Here is a 13,475-nt window from a genome sequence, read left to right as displayed (position 1 = left end):
CCATGACATTGTTTCGTCGACCGTCTTGACCGATGGTCCGCAAATATTTTTTGCGTATATTTTTGCAGCATAGTGCTTTAACATTTCCGATCCAAAGCTCGGTCGATTAAAATAGTGAGATATGGCAGAGATCGCCACTATTAGTCTTTTGGCGGTCTCGCGATCGAAGCCATCGAACGGTGCTTTACGATTCTACCCACTTTTTTCTTGCTAAATTAATTTTCACATTCCATGCTGCTAAAATCGTTACCGATAACTCGCATTTTCGAGATCGAAGTAGGAAGTGCGTCAGTGGTTTTTGTTAACAAGTGGTAACAAGTCGCTCCGCATCGGAGAGGGAACGTGCGGTCATCGTGCCTGCGGCGGCGGGGGCGGCGCGACGGCGGACGGCCTGCACACGCCGCTGCCGGGTGCCGCGCTTCGCTGATAAGGAGGTTTGGATTGTCTCGAACCATCCGGTGAGCCAGTTTAAGATATTCTAGAAGTTACTTCGTCACTCGCGGAGGGTTCTCAGGCAGTAGCCTGGGAGTACCTCGTGTTGTTAGTTGCGGCGCGACCGGGGCGCCCCGTCCCCCGGCGCGGGGGCGCGGGCCCGGCGCCCGCCCCCGCCCGCGCGCGCCGCGTCTTTCTTCTGCTGTCGTCCAAGGTGACTCCGAGACACCGCGACGCTGCGGGCCACGGTGGACGCCTCCAGTCCGCAGGACTCGGAGAGACGTCACACGCCCGCTCCTGTTACTGCAGTCGCGGTGCGGACGCCTCCAGTCCGCGGGACTCCGAGAGACGTCACACGCCCGCTCCTGTTGCTGCAGTCGCGGTGCGGACGCCTCCAGTCCGCGGGACTCCGAGAGACGTCACACGCCCGCTCCTGTTGCTGCAGTCGCGGTGCGGACGCCTCCAGTCCGCGGGACTCCGAGAGACGTCACACGCCCGCTCCTGTTGCTGCAGTCGCGGTGCGGACGCCTCCAGTCCGCGGGACTCCGAGAGACGTCACACGCCCGCTCCTGTTGCTGCAGTCGCGGTGCGGACGCCTCCAGTCCGCGGGACTCCGAGAGGCGTCACACGCCCGCTCCTGTTGCTGCAGTCGCGGTGCGGACGCCTCCAGTCCGCGGGACTCCGAGAGACGTCACAGGCCCGCTCCTGTTGCTGCAGTCACGGTGCGGACGCCTTCAGTCCGCGGGACTCCGCGAGACGTTACACGCCCGCTCCTATTGCTGCAGTTGCGGTGCGGACGCTTCCAGTCCAGCGGGACTCCGAGAGATCCGCGTGGCTCTGCGAGACGTCACACGCCCGCTCCTGCAGCTGCGGGCGCATCGCGGGTGGATCGCGCCAAGGTGAAGGCGGACCGCTTCTGCGTCCCGACTGCTCTAGCGGAAGGAAGGTAAGTTACGTGTAAGCAGTGGAAATGCTACGAGTACAGCGACGATCGCCGCGTTGGTTGCCGCCCGTCATGACGTCGCTGGTGACCTACGCGCCGGTGGTGGCCACCACGATGGCACCGCCGAGGGCAACAGCGTCGCCGTGATGATGTGTGCAGCTACGAGCCTAGCCATCGGCGCCTCCCGTGCCGGTAACGTCCGTCACGCGCACCGGCGCCTGTCGAGCTGGCCGCCACGACGGCGCCTCTCGCACCTGAGCCTGGCGACGGTGGCCGCCATGATGGCGCCGCCCGCTCGATGACGCCGCCTGCCCCCCGAGCTGGCCGCCACGATGGCGCCTCTCGCATTACGCATCGACGCGGCGGCGGCGGCTGCCACAATGGCGCTGCCCGCCACGATGATGCCGCCCGCCACGATGGCACCACCACCTGCGCACTGGCGCCTCTCGAGCTGGCCGCCACGATGGCGCCTCTCGCCTCACAGCAGTGCCTCTCAGACCAGCCAGCCAGACGGCGACCGCCTCATGCACCGGTGCCTCCCGAGCTGGCCGCCACGATGGCGCCTCTCGCCTCACGCACCGGCGCCTCCCGAGCCGGTGGCGGCGGCCGCCACGATGGAGCCGCCCGCCTCACGCGACAACGCCTCTAGAGCGGGCCGCCACTATGGGTCCTCGCCTCACGCACCAGCGCTTCCCGAACCAGTGGCGGCCGCCATGAGCCGCCCGGCCTCAGGCACCGGTGCCCCCCCCCCCCCCCCCCCCCCGAGCCGGCCGCCACGATGGCTCCCCTAGCTTCACGCACCGGCGCCTCCCGAGCGGCGGCGGTTGCCACAATCACGCCGATGCTGTCCACCGATGCTGCAACTACGACGATGTCGTCCCTTGCTCGCTGGGCGCCACAGTATCAGTTTTGTCCTGTCCACATGGTTCCATTGAGGTACGCAGGCGCCTATAGCTATGGTGCAGGTATAGGAATGGTATGGTACAGCACGAACAGACCGCTAAGCCTAACCGCTAAGTCTTGGTTTCGGTTAAAGAATCCTCCGGCGACGGCAGACAAGGTCGTAAAGAGCCCCGTCCTAGCGCGGCTCGACTGCCCGGAGTTGAAAGCGGTAAGATATGTCGATACTCAGAGGAAAATACGTCGTGTTCCCGGGCTTCATAAAGGTGCTGATCGACTTCGCTGTGTCGCTTCGAAGTTCCTACGACTTCTCGAGGCCATGGAGTGGTCCAACCGGAGAACAGCTAGCGACAAGGCCCTGTGCGACCGCTCGAAACCGAGGTGAAAGGCATCGAAAAGGTCTGCAGACTTCACATAATTATCTCTGCTTGCTCGCGCTCTCCAGCTTAAGTTCCGTCTTACAAAGACGAACTCGTGCGAAAAGCCATAATAAACAAAATGGGACAAATAAACCCGCTGCGCCTGAACAAGCTTGAGTTTCCGGTGCTAAGAGAAAGGGGCCAGGAGGACTCCAGCAGTTTCCATCTGTCTGTATTCGACTTTATCGAAACAGTTTTGTTACGCAAAGCGCCAAAATCGATTTTAGACTTGATTTCATCAGTTCGATTTCCTTAAAAGCATGCTACTAACTCGATGCCCTATACTAACTCGATATAGGGTGTCTCTTCGGATAAAGCGAATTAGACCATCACGCTCCTAGACATCACGTGGGACACGCGGCACAACACACCGATTGAAAGTTTTCTTTTTCACGACATACAGGCCTGCCTTGCTGCAGAGTTTCTCGCAGAAATGAGACTCAATGCCTTCTGTTCAGTCTCAAATTCGCAAACTTTAGTTCATGGAGGAAGGTGAAGCCTTCGCAGTCCCCAGCAACACGGAGCTGCCGAAAGCCTCGCACCACTTTCTTCCTCATCTTATGCAAGCAGTCCGTTACAATCTCCAATATTGGTAGACAATGTACGAGGTAAGGCCCTTTCAGCGAAGAGTAACCGTTAACGGGCCGCATCTGCAGCGCTGACGACAGAAGGGTAAACATACAACCGCACCGGTACAGTATACATAAAACGACGGCGACACTACATCCCTTCCGTTACTACGGCTGTCGCAAAAAACTGCTGATGCCAGCAGATCGTCTACAGGTCGCGCTGGTTGCTTGCTACTTGCCAGGTCGGTACAACCCCCGAGGGCGACGGTTTATCAAGAAGTCACTGCGCGCCCGAGTGGCAGCTGCGCCCAGCAGCCGCCGAGACTGTCTTCACCTGACAGGCGCCTTGTTGGCCGGCCTCCGCTTTCGAGAGCCCTCGCATTGTGCCACGGTATTTCTTAACAGACTCATTGAACTGCTACCACGACCTTTGACAGCTGCCTGTGAGACTTGGCATGGATGTCTCCACCTCCCAGCCTAGTCTGTGTACTGCGACGGCGTGATAAGGAGTCTTAAAGCAGCTGTGGTAAGCTTGCAATTTACTGGCGGTCCTAGTGAACACAACGTCAGACCGCCCTCCCTTACGAGTCAACGACCTTAAGAATGAGGCGTAGCTCCTGTCAGATAGGACGCTCCAACACCGAGCTGGCGAGATCAGGAGTGACATCCGCTACTGGCGTGACTGGCGCATGCATATAACATGCCAAGGTCTAACGCTACGTAGCGAACGAAACGCAACTGTCACTGTCTCACTAATATGGAAGAACCGGATATTCCCGATTCCGGTACTGTGTTTGTATAGAAAACAGTAACGGGAGCCCCTAGATCGTCCCCTTGTCTAGGCTGCATGTACGGCCACAATGTAGAAACGGTCTTTATGGTGCATCAAAAATAAGATCAACTGCCAGGTACCTCTATCCAGTGAAGTAGCGAGCTATCTCAGACGTCTATTTCTATTATCCATGTTAGCTTTCAGAACGATACTCGTTCATAAGCCTCTCACAAGTGCTGTGTATGAACCACTATCGGACACTATGCCTTCTTCCAACGCCATTAATAGCGAGACCAGCGCCTCCCAAAGCACCAGCTTGGGACGCGAGACATCTACTTGCCCTAATTTAAATAGCCCTACAACGTTAGGTACGTTAGTAGAAGTACGATAGAATAGCTGCCGCACTTTTGCTGTTAGCATCAGGCCGCAGGGTCAATGACCTTACTCTACTACACTGTAGCCCGGGCAATTACATAGATAACTTTAACGCTATTATTTTGTGTCCGAAATTCGGCTCTAAACCAGATAACGTGTCTTACCGACTGAACTCTTAGAAGCTCCGGAATAAAGTATCAGTAGGTAGTCTGGGTACGTCACCTTGCGAGAATTACACAAAATGTTAGGGGACACTTCGCTTATTTCTTTCAGCCACAGTCTCATCCAAGCCGGCCTCGCCTACGATTGCTTTTGATCCACGATGTACTTAATAACTAAATTGGCTGGAAAGCTATTCACTTAGCGATATTTTCGCTTATGTTAATTGGGAACATGACTCGCCGAGATTCTGCGGATCGGATGCGATTTCGAATGAGAATTCTCTTAAACCAGTTTAACGTCAGATTCGAACCTGAGATTACAATTTCAATTCTCAATTTCCTGTAATTCACATTATAACGAGTCACTGTGATTTCATGGGTTGCAATATGGTGTATACATATTTATTCTTTCTCTGAGTTCTATGACAGTAGGTGTAGCCCTATCGCTTGCGCGCCCGCTAACTCGCCACCAGGAGATAATAAACAGGTCTCAATGAAGATATCCGATGTGGAGTACGGAACACATAATATAAAAATTTTACCTTCCAATAAAATTATTATTATGTTTCCTATCCACATCGGATATCTGAGTAATGCCTTCCTGGCAGGCTACTAGGCTACTTTTATGCCGACGGTACTTCTCCTCAACAATGACATGGCGGTGGCGAGTAGCGGGAAGCGAGCAACGGTTCGCAGGAAGTGGAAGCGGAACTACGTCACGGCGTGGGGCGGAGCGACTACATAGACGCTAGCGGCATCATTGGTCAACGATCGCGTTACTCTCTCAATGAAGATATCCGATGTGGATAGGAAACATAATAATAATTTTATTGGAAGGTAAAATTTTTATATTTTTTTAATAAAAAAATAGAAGTGTATTTTTCTGCCGAAAATACGCCAACCTATTTGAGACAACTAAATAGTCGCGGTACTAATCATCTGTTTGGCTGTTTAATGGGCCTGTGCCTTCATTTGATATGGCCATTTGAACTTTTAAAAAGTTTGGAACTCGACAAATAATGGAATTTGTATGCAACATTGCAGTCCCAAAATCGAGACTGCAATGTTTTTAACTTTTTAAATTTTGACTGACCATAAACTCCGCGCTTCGCGACCTATTTTTTAGACGGCATAGTCGACTTTGCCGTCCATTTTTGAGAAAAGGAAGTTTGTAGATCATTTTGTATGGTTGCGGGACTGGAACTATCAATCACCAATTTGGTGTATTTGCCGTCCCGGCAACCTGTTACCAACCTGCAGTGAATCCGGCGGGTAGACGACCAGGTGCCGCAAGGTGAACCCGAACCCGTGGCGGGCGTCGGGGCGCTGGATGACGATGGTGCGCGGAGCGGCGGCGAGCGAGGCGGGCGGCGCGGGCGCAGACGTGGGCGCGGGCAGGGCCAGCGGGGGGTGCGCGACCGGTGGGGGCTGCCAACAAAACATATATTCAGATTAATTCATGTGTTCTTTAGGTTTTCATTATTTGTCTTTGATCTTTTATTTCCGAGAATTAAAAAGGAGATTAAGATTGGTTTTTCTAGGAGCTAGCCGTCATATAGCGGCCGACTCCATATAATACGCTACTAAATAATACGCCTAAATATGGATGTCGTAGTATTTGAATGGAGATGGCCGCTATATGACGGCACTATCCTAGGAAACTAGAGCATAAACGAACCATCAGTTCATGACATAGAAGTGCCATACTGGCAAGCGACGGTAAATCAACGGCAACTAATTTATTTAAGTAACCTTTTTACTAACATTAATGCCTCTATGGTTTCCCGTTTGCCCATGAAGTTACCATAGGAATATATAAATATGGGTTATGTAGCCTGCGTGGGTAGGTATTAGTAGTGACGTAAGCCGATCCGATGACTTATAAATAACAAGTTTTTGTCATTTAATTAAAATTAACCTTCCTTTTTTTACACATAAAACATAATGCGCCATTGCGCAATAAAGATCAAAAAAGAACGTGACCGATTGAACCTTGATTAAAAAAATAAACTACTTTAGGGACAAGTGAAAAAAGGCCCAATAACAAGCTATTGTATTCGAGTTGCGCGCAACGCGCAACTGCGTATTGTTATCTACTTATTTAATAACCATGATAAAAAAATGTCAGTTGAAAAATTTTTTTTCAAATATATTTTAGTTTTTTCAGTCACATATTATGTTTGATAACAAAATAGTCATGGTCAATTTGCTCATGTGTATTTTAGATAATGAATACATCATATAATTATCTTATTTGCTTTAGGTTTAAACAATATTAATACAAGAGGTTCGCATAGATTCCACGGCTTTGTTATAGGCAAGATACGGTCAAGGTTTTAATTTTATGCCTATTATTTTTACAATATGATGAAATACAGGATTTACCTTCAAGAATTTCATAATTGTAAAAGACAAGAGGAAATTGCATGTCGGCACATAAAATCTTCACAGGCGCCAAACATACATTCAGTCTCAATAGAACTAATCCCCCTTGTATAAGAAGATATAAGTTAGTACATTAAGTACGTCGCTTACGTCGTTCTTTGGGTGTCATAATCGGTGCTACTGCAAGGTACAAGTCCTGGGCTGTTACCATTGCTCACCGACCAATCGCATGAAGTAAACCAGTACTGTAAGGGTGATCCCAAGAACCGTAACAACTTTATGTAACACTTTTTCTGGTTTTCCTCAAGCGAATGATGTAGGTACTTCTAAAGCAACGGGAATAACACGACCAGCTTATCACTACAGGTACGGGAACTAATTTACCGCGGAGTGACACTGGCAGTCACAACTCGAAAAGCGAACGGCGGATGACATAAATATAGAGCTGTTACATCTTTGGAGTTACTAATCTACTGGCAGATTCCGATGAAGGAAGATTGACGACGCCTTGGTTAACGAAGGAATATAATGTACTAGGTTTATGACTGCACTGTTGGGGTTTAATTGTAGGAATGTTTGTAAATCAGAGTAACTGACAGGTGGATAGTAGGAGCGAACAATTTTGTTCTCGCTTTAACGTTTGTGTAACTCAGGGAATTAGACAAACAGGAGGAGGCAGGAGGAAGGGAGGAGGAGAGAAGGGGTGTGGGGGGAGGGTTCGAGCTGATCTCCAATTAAGTCAGATGAGCGTCGTAAATGTATTTTATATGTCTCAAAAAGAGCAATAAGTTGCAAAGACTTTCAGTCCAGCCTTATCAAGCTTACTGTGAGACTAGGGCGATTTGTGTATAATTATCCTATAATATTTATTAATAAAAATCTGGAGTCAACAGGGTAACTGTTTAACTACCACATAGCCATGGCCATTTAAATGAAACCTGGTTAAATGATCGAGAGAGCCTGCGTTGCGACTTGCGGCGAACCATCAGTGATGGATGACTGTGCTGGTGTTCGTATGTAATTATAATAACTTCGCAAAAAAGTATTGGGAAAATCTTACAGTTCTCTAATAAAACCAATAATATATTTATCTTATTAAAGTAATGTACCTCAGTGACCACACAAGAGCACATCCCTAGCACGCGGCTTTACGCCCACGCCCGTCAACGCGTATGATAGCTCAGATAAATAGCGGATCAGACGCTAATTCCTCTAATGAGGCGGATTGTACACCACATTTTTATCTCTACACATTTGCATCTTATTCCTTCGTAATAAGGCGAAAACTGTATACATCAATTTGACGACCTTAACGACACAATCCATCTCATAAGGCATTAAGTACGAAACCCGTATATTGTTACATCGTTCTTCGTTTCCATAGTTGTGTGGAATAGCTACGACTGCATTCCCTCGTTATAAAAAACTATTTTTAAAGTCATATGATCAGTGAATCGAATTGTTAACGTACACTTTAAAAATAGAAATCTGGTCTTTACACCATCGCAATAAAAACTATTTATAAATATTTACATGAAAGGATAGTTCTCCTATGCCCGTGGCAAGGATATTTCTTTTGAAATGGAGCGAGTGTCCTTTTCCTTTACGATGACGGTTCTATATTAACCACGGTCGGGATTATTTTAATAAGCCTTGACGCTGTCAGTTCGTTAAGTCTACTTCAACTCCCATCGGATACGCCAGAATAAGGAGAATCTGACATGTGCTTTCAAATAAAAGTTTATAAACCCAGAATGGTCTTGTATCTACTGACATGTAGGTCTACTCGTACTTTTAAGTATCATATTTTTGAAAATAATTAGCATACATTTGGATGAAAATTAATAATATTTAAGTGATAAAAATTACTTAAATTGCACTAGCGGCTGTGATCCCATAAAATAAAACATCAAAATATTATGTAGTAAGTTTACAATCGGCCCTAAAATAAATATTAACAAAGAACTATAATGGTAGGCACAAATTGCATCGCAATTTGACAACTTTACAACTCAGAACGTATAAGTTGCATGGAATTACTGGGGAATACTTTAGAAATCAATAATATGCGTAATACCACGTCTAGGAAGCGCCTTAATAAAAACACTGACAGATATAAAAATCCAGTTAACGCATCGAAGCCGCATAATCGCAGCGTACGAGCGGAGTCGAGTTACAGCGACTACGGCGATCAGATTCACTCTTTCCGGCTTTGTGGGGTTACTTTTTACAAGCTGCCAGTGGTTGGGGCTCAGGGCAGTGATTAATAGGATAGTGGAAGTCCGCTTCTTCATACAAACTACTGCCGTATTCTAACTTCAAGATATTCACAAGAGACGACACGTACTAGATCCATTCTAGATGCGTTACAGTTTAGATAACAACTAGTTATATTTTGCAGCGCAATTCGGGCAACCAATGTCACTTTTACGTTACCTACATAGAGTAAGATATCTATTAGATGTGAATTGGATCTCTAAGTCATATCCTGTGGAAATCGTTCAAGAGTATCTCCAGAATCGCGCAAATGTCAAATTTGACAGGTTAGATCTTAAACATATCGTTATCGTATCTTGGTGATGTCTAAATGATATCTAATAGATATCTATTTCAAAATCCGAATCGGGCCCCTAGTCCCTATTGCCCTCTGGACTGGATGACGATATGGAAAATATTTTTACACACCTTTTTTAGATTATTTGAGTATTATAGAAGTTATGAGCGAAAAAAACCATACTTATACATTTTTGAAAGCTCGTCCTAAGTTAACTTTCCTCTTAGGTAAGTGTCATAGTAGTACTCAAGTATGGCTTGCTGGTGGTGGCAGAGGTGCATTTGACGACCGGTCTGGCCTAGTACAGTGACCCTGCCTGTGAAGCCGATGGTCCTGGGTTCGAATCTCGGAAAGAGCATTTAGTATTTAGTAGCCATGGAGTATCTAAGTAGGTATTTACAAATATGTATAATATTATATTTCGTTGTCTAAGTACCCACAACACAAGCCTTATTGAGCTTCCTGTGGGTCTTAGTCAATTTGTGTAATAATGTCCTATATTATTATTTGTCTCTCTTATAAACTCACGGGTATACCGGGTGTGGCCAGTAATAACCAACTGACCAACATTTGTTCAGCGACTTTTAAAAATAACTTGTGGTTTGATTTTTAATACACTTTAAAGTTTATTCTAAGACGCAATGTATTGCGAATTTTGTTACGTTTAAGGCATGACAAGCAACGTCAATGACAATGATATGGCGTGGCGATGGCGTCCATTGAAGATAATATTGGATTTCAAAGACCTCACGAGCGACGCTATCGACTACTTACGGAATACTAAATTTAAGCTATGATATGCATGTTAATATTTAAAAACACAGTGTATAATGCCATACGATAAATAAATAATAATATTTATTTTGTTTGAAAAATAGGGACTCTAAATATTTCATAATTTTTAAAAGTTGTTGAACAAAAGTGTCACCGTTTGAGGAGTACAATCTATGTTTTAATTATTTGCACGTGTTACAGGCCACACACGGTATACATCCCGGTCATTTGATAGGCGTGCGTGGGGATACAGATCCAACACGTAGAGGCCCTATATTTATTATTATTTTATTTATTGCCGGCTTATTATAACGTGTTATTTACAGAATTAATGTAACTTACGAATACATCCACGTTTCAATCGCATAACTCCCATTAGCATGCAGATATTACTGATAGAACGTAATGATGGCAACATGCGCATGCCATTTCCTCGTTCAGAACCCCGTAAATCATGTAACTTGACAACAAATTACCTTGCCGGGTCAGCCTTTGACTAGTAATAGGTATTTAAATTTACTGCCCACCGTCAACAGTTTAGCGGGACCGTAAACTTTATTTTATTGGTATGATTAGTTATCTGTACATCTTTATCTCTTAATAATAGAGGAATTCAATTATTGCAGCGCTGATTAATTGTTAAGGTCAGACAACATTATTTTATTAGAGTCAAACGGGCCCTAATAGATTAACACCTTTTAAAAGAAATGGTATCAGTAGACGAGTTAGCCCATTCATAATTAAAAAAAAAAAAAAAGTTAGCAAACGTCGGTTACTCAGTTACATAAGATAAATGATTAAATACATACATACTTTGGGTACTTGATCTTGAGTATGTATGAGATTTGAAAGCATTACATCAGGTTTTTTCGTCTAAGGGGGCCGCTGGACGGTATCGGCCTGTCAGTTAGAACAAAATTTTGAGAGTCGAACAACTGACAGGCCGATACCGTCCGGCGGACTGTTAATCAGTGGGCCCCTTAAGGGACGATTTTTCAGCTATCATAAGTTGCTCTTAATCCAGCAGTAAATCGACAAAATTTTATTGTGGTAACAAAATTAAAAGGTTGTTTTCATTTCGTTTAAGTAAAGAAGTCAAATAAATTAACTTTAGTGATTGTGGCATTACATGGAATATAGGTACCTAATACCTAGTTGGTATATAGGTACGGGTTTGTGTTAAGTTGTGTGTATGCACATTTAGGAATAATTAAACAATAAACAAACATTAGCCTCCAGGGACAATTTCCCAACGACACAGCAGCAGTTCCAATGCGAAAGTCCTATAAAATGCTTAACAATATTACCTGTGATAATATCTTCGCGATTACATCCCATGAAACTTTCCTCCGCGTCGGTAATTATGTAAAACGGTTATGCTAAGTAAGTCCGCGGGGCGCAATATACTTGAAAAAACGCTAAATGGCTGATAAGGACTGTGTTTGGTCCGAGTACGGCTAGCCGGGGATCAGAATAACACGCTTACTGCAAATTGCATGCATTTTAGCACGATCGACCTACTAATTTTTTGTTATAACTGTGATGCCGTTAGGGTTGTCACGGATAATTGATAGGTATCTATGACTTGTGCAGCCTGATCGTTCATAAGAAACGACAGCTAAAGAGTGAATTGCAAAAAATGTGGACATAGTTAAAGCAACTGTAACTTATTAGTCTAAAGTTAATTGATTCCATTGTGTTACCACAGTTAAGCCATTTCTATTTAAGTTAGATGCATGAAAGTGTGTTAGCGTATGCTGTAGATTTATATGTGTACGAATTAAGTAAGTACAATAAATATAATACAATACAATTTACATAGGTAATTACGTAACAGAAATTAATCAATTAAGTTAAGACTAATTACAGCTTCTTAATTACGTACAATTTTTTTGCAATTCACTCTAAAAACGTTTAAAATTTTATATAATTGGGATGTTGCCTGTATTTAAAAAGATTATTCCAAACCGTGCACGAAATAAAGCACCAGACAAATATTAGAAAACCGACAGCAGTTATTTTCTGACACAATTTCTACGCTAATTATTTCAATTTTGCGCCGCACTTGACCGGTTTTTTTATATTGTTTGTATAATGACAACATTTTACGTTTTACAACAACATCAACCCTCGGCGTGAACTCGTAAAAATTTATCACCCACTAAATGTCCGGAGTCTGTAATTCCAACCATTTTAGGTACAAAAACTAGAGCTATAAGAAAGGAAACGTTATTTTACCTCTTAAGTAATTTATTTCGAGTCAAATGAGTATCAACTTTGTTGTTATAGTAAGGACCTTTACTGGTAGTTAAATAACAGTAAACCCTATACAATTTGTGTAGTTGTTACTTGATAACAAAACACTGTAATGTTTATGACTATCCGACACGTAGAATGACAGCGGTAAGTTGGTTATAGGGATTGCAATTGCTGGATCCAGCATCCAGCAATCCAGCTGAATCCAGCGCTTTTTTCGGTCCGCTGGATCCAGCAGGCAGCGCTGGATCCAGCGCCGCGGATCCGCGATAAAAAAACATCAAAAAACTACACACTTAACTTTACAAAAACATATAAAAACCGTTGGTTTAAGCGTTCCAACGCTTAGCCCATCCCAAATCTACTAGTGTAGGTAAATTTGCTTATAGATAAATATACTCGTCCCGGGTATATAGATGTTTTCTTATAGTTTACAGTTACGCGCCATCTACACTTTGTGTTATTGACATTACCTTCGTATTGTTATGCAATACGCCGCTAGCCAAAAAAATTTTAATGTGTTTATTACCTATTTATTTTATTTTTTTGTTTTGTCTAATATAATATTTTGGTCGGGTCCTTATCGGCGTGAGAATGCGATGCCATCTGCTTGACCGTTATGGACCACGGAGTGCAAGCTATCGCTCCCAGGTTTTTTTGCAGTCAGTTACTTTCTTTCTCCTATCTATTCTAGCTATCGTTAGTGTTTCTAGATTATTCAACCGCATGTGAACTTTCGTTTAAGGTATAAGTTTTGTGTACGTATACAAAAAAACATTTAATATAAACGTTAAAATGGACGAGGATGGTGATTAAAAAACTATGGAATTACCTACTTTAAAAAAATATATGAGGGCTGGAGTGCTGCTGTCCGGCAGCACCAGCAACAGTTACAAATAAATTACGAGCTCTCACTTTCAGAGATCTCAAAAGAA

At 44.8% G+C, this 13,475-nt stretch overlaps 1 protein-coding gene across 10 annotated transcripts in view; it reads right to left on the bottom strand.

Moving 5' to 3' along the window:
• LOC134664969 (rho GTPase-activating protein 23) overlaps positions 1-13,475 on the bottom strand; it is a 432,054-nt gene that overhangs the window by 104,428 nt on the left and 314,151 nt on the right. For all 10 annotated transcript variants that reach the window (XM_063521706.1, XM_063521710.1, XM_063521708.1 and 7 more), the window contains one exon: positions 5,826-5,999. In XM_063521706.1, coding sequence (XP_063377776.1) covers positions 5,826-5,999 — 174 coding nt within the window. The remainder of the gene's footprint in view (positions 1-5,825; positions 6,000-13,475) is intronic.

This window comes from Cydia fagiglandana, chromosome 6 (assembly GCF_963556715.1).
Source record: "Cydia fagiglandana chromosome 6, ilCydFagi1.1, whole genome shotgun sequence".
Taxonomy (NCBI): Eukaryota; Metazoa; Arthropoda; class Insecta; order Lepidoptera; family Tortricidae; genus Cydia; species Cydia fagiglandana.
The sequence above is the reverse complement of the archived record's forward strand: the minus strand, read 5'-3'. Positions and strand labels throughout refer to the sequence as shown.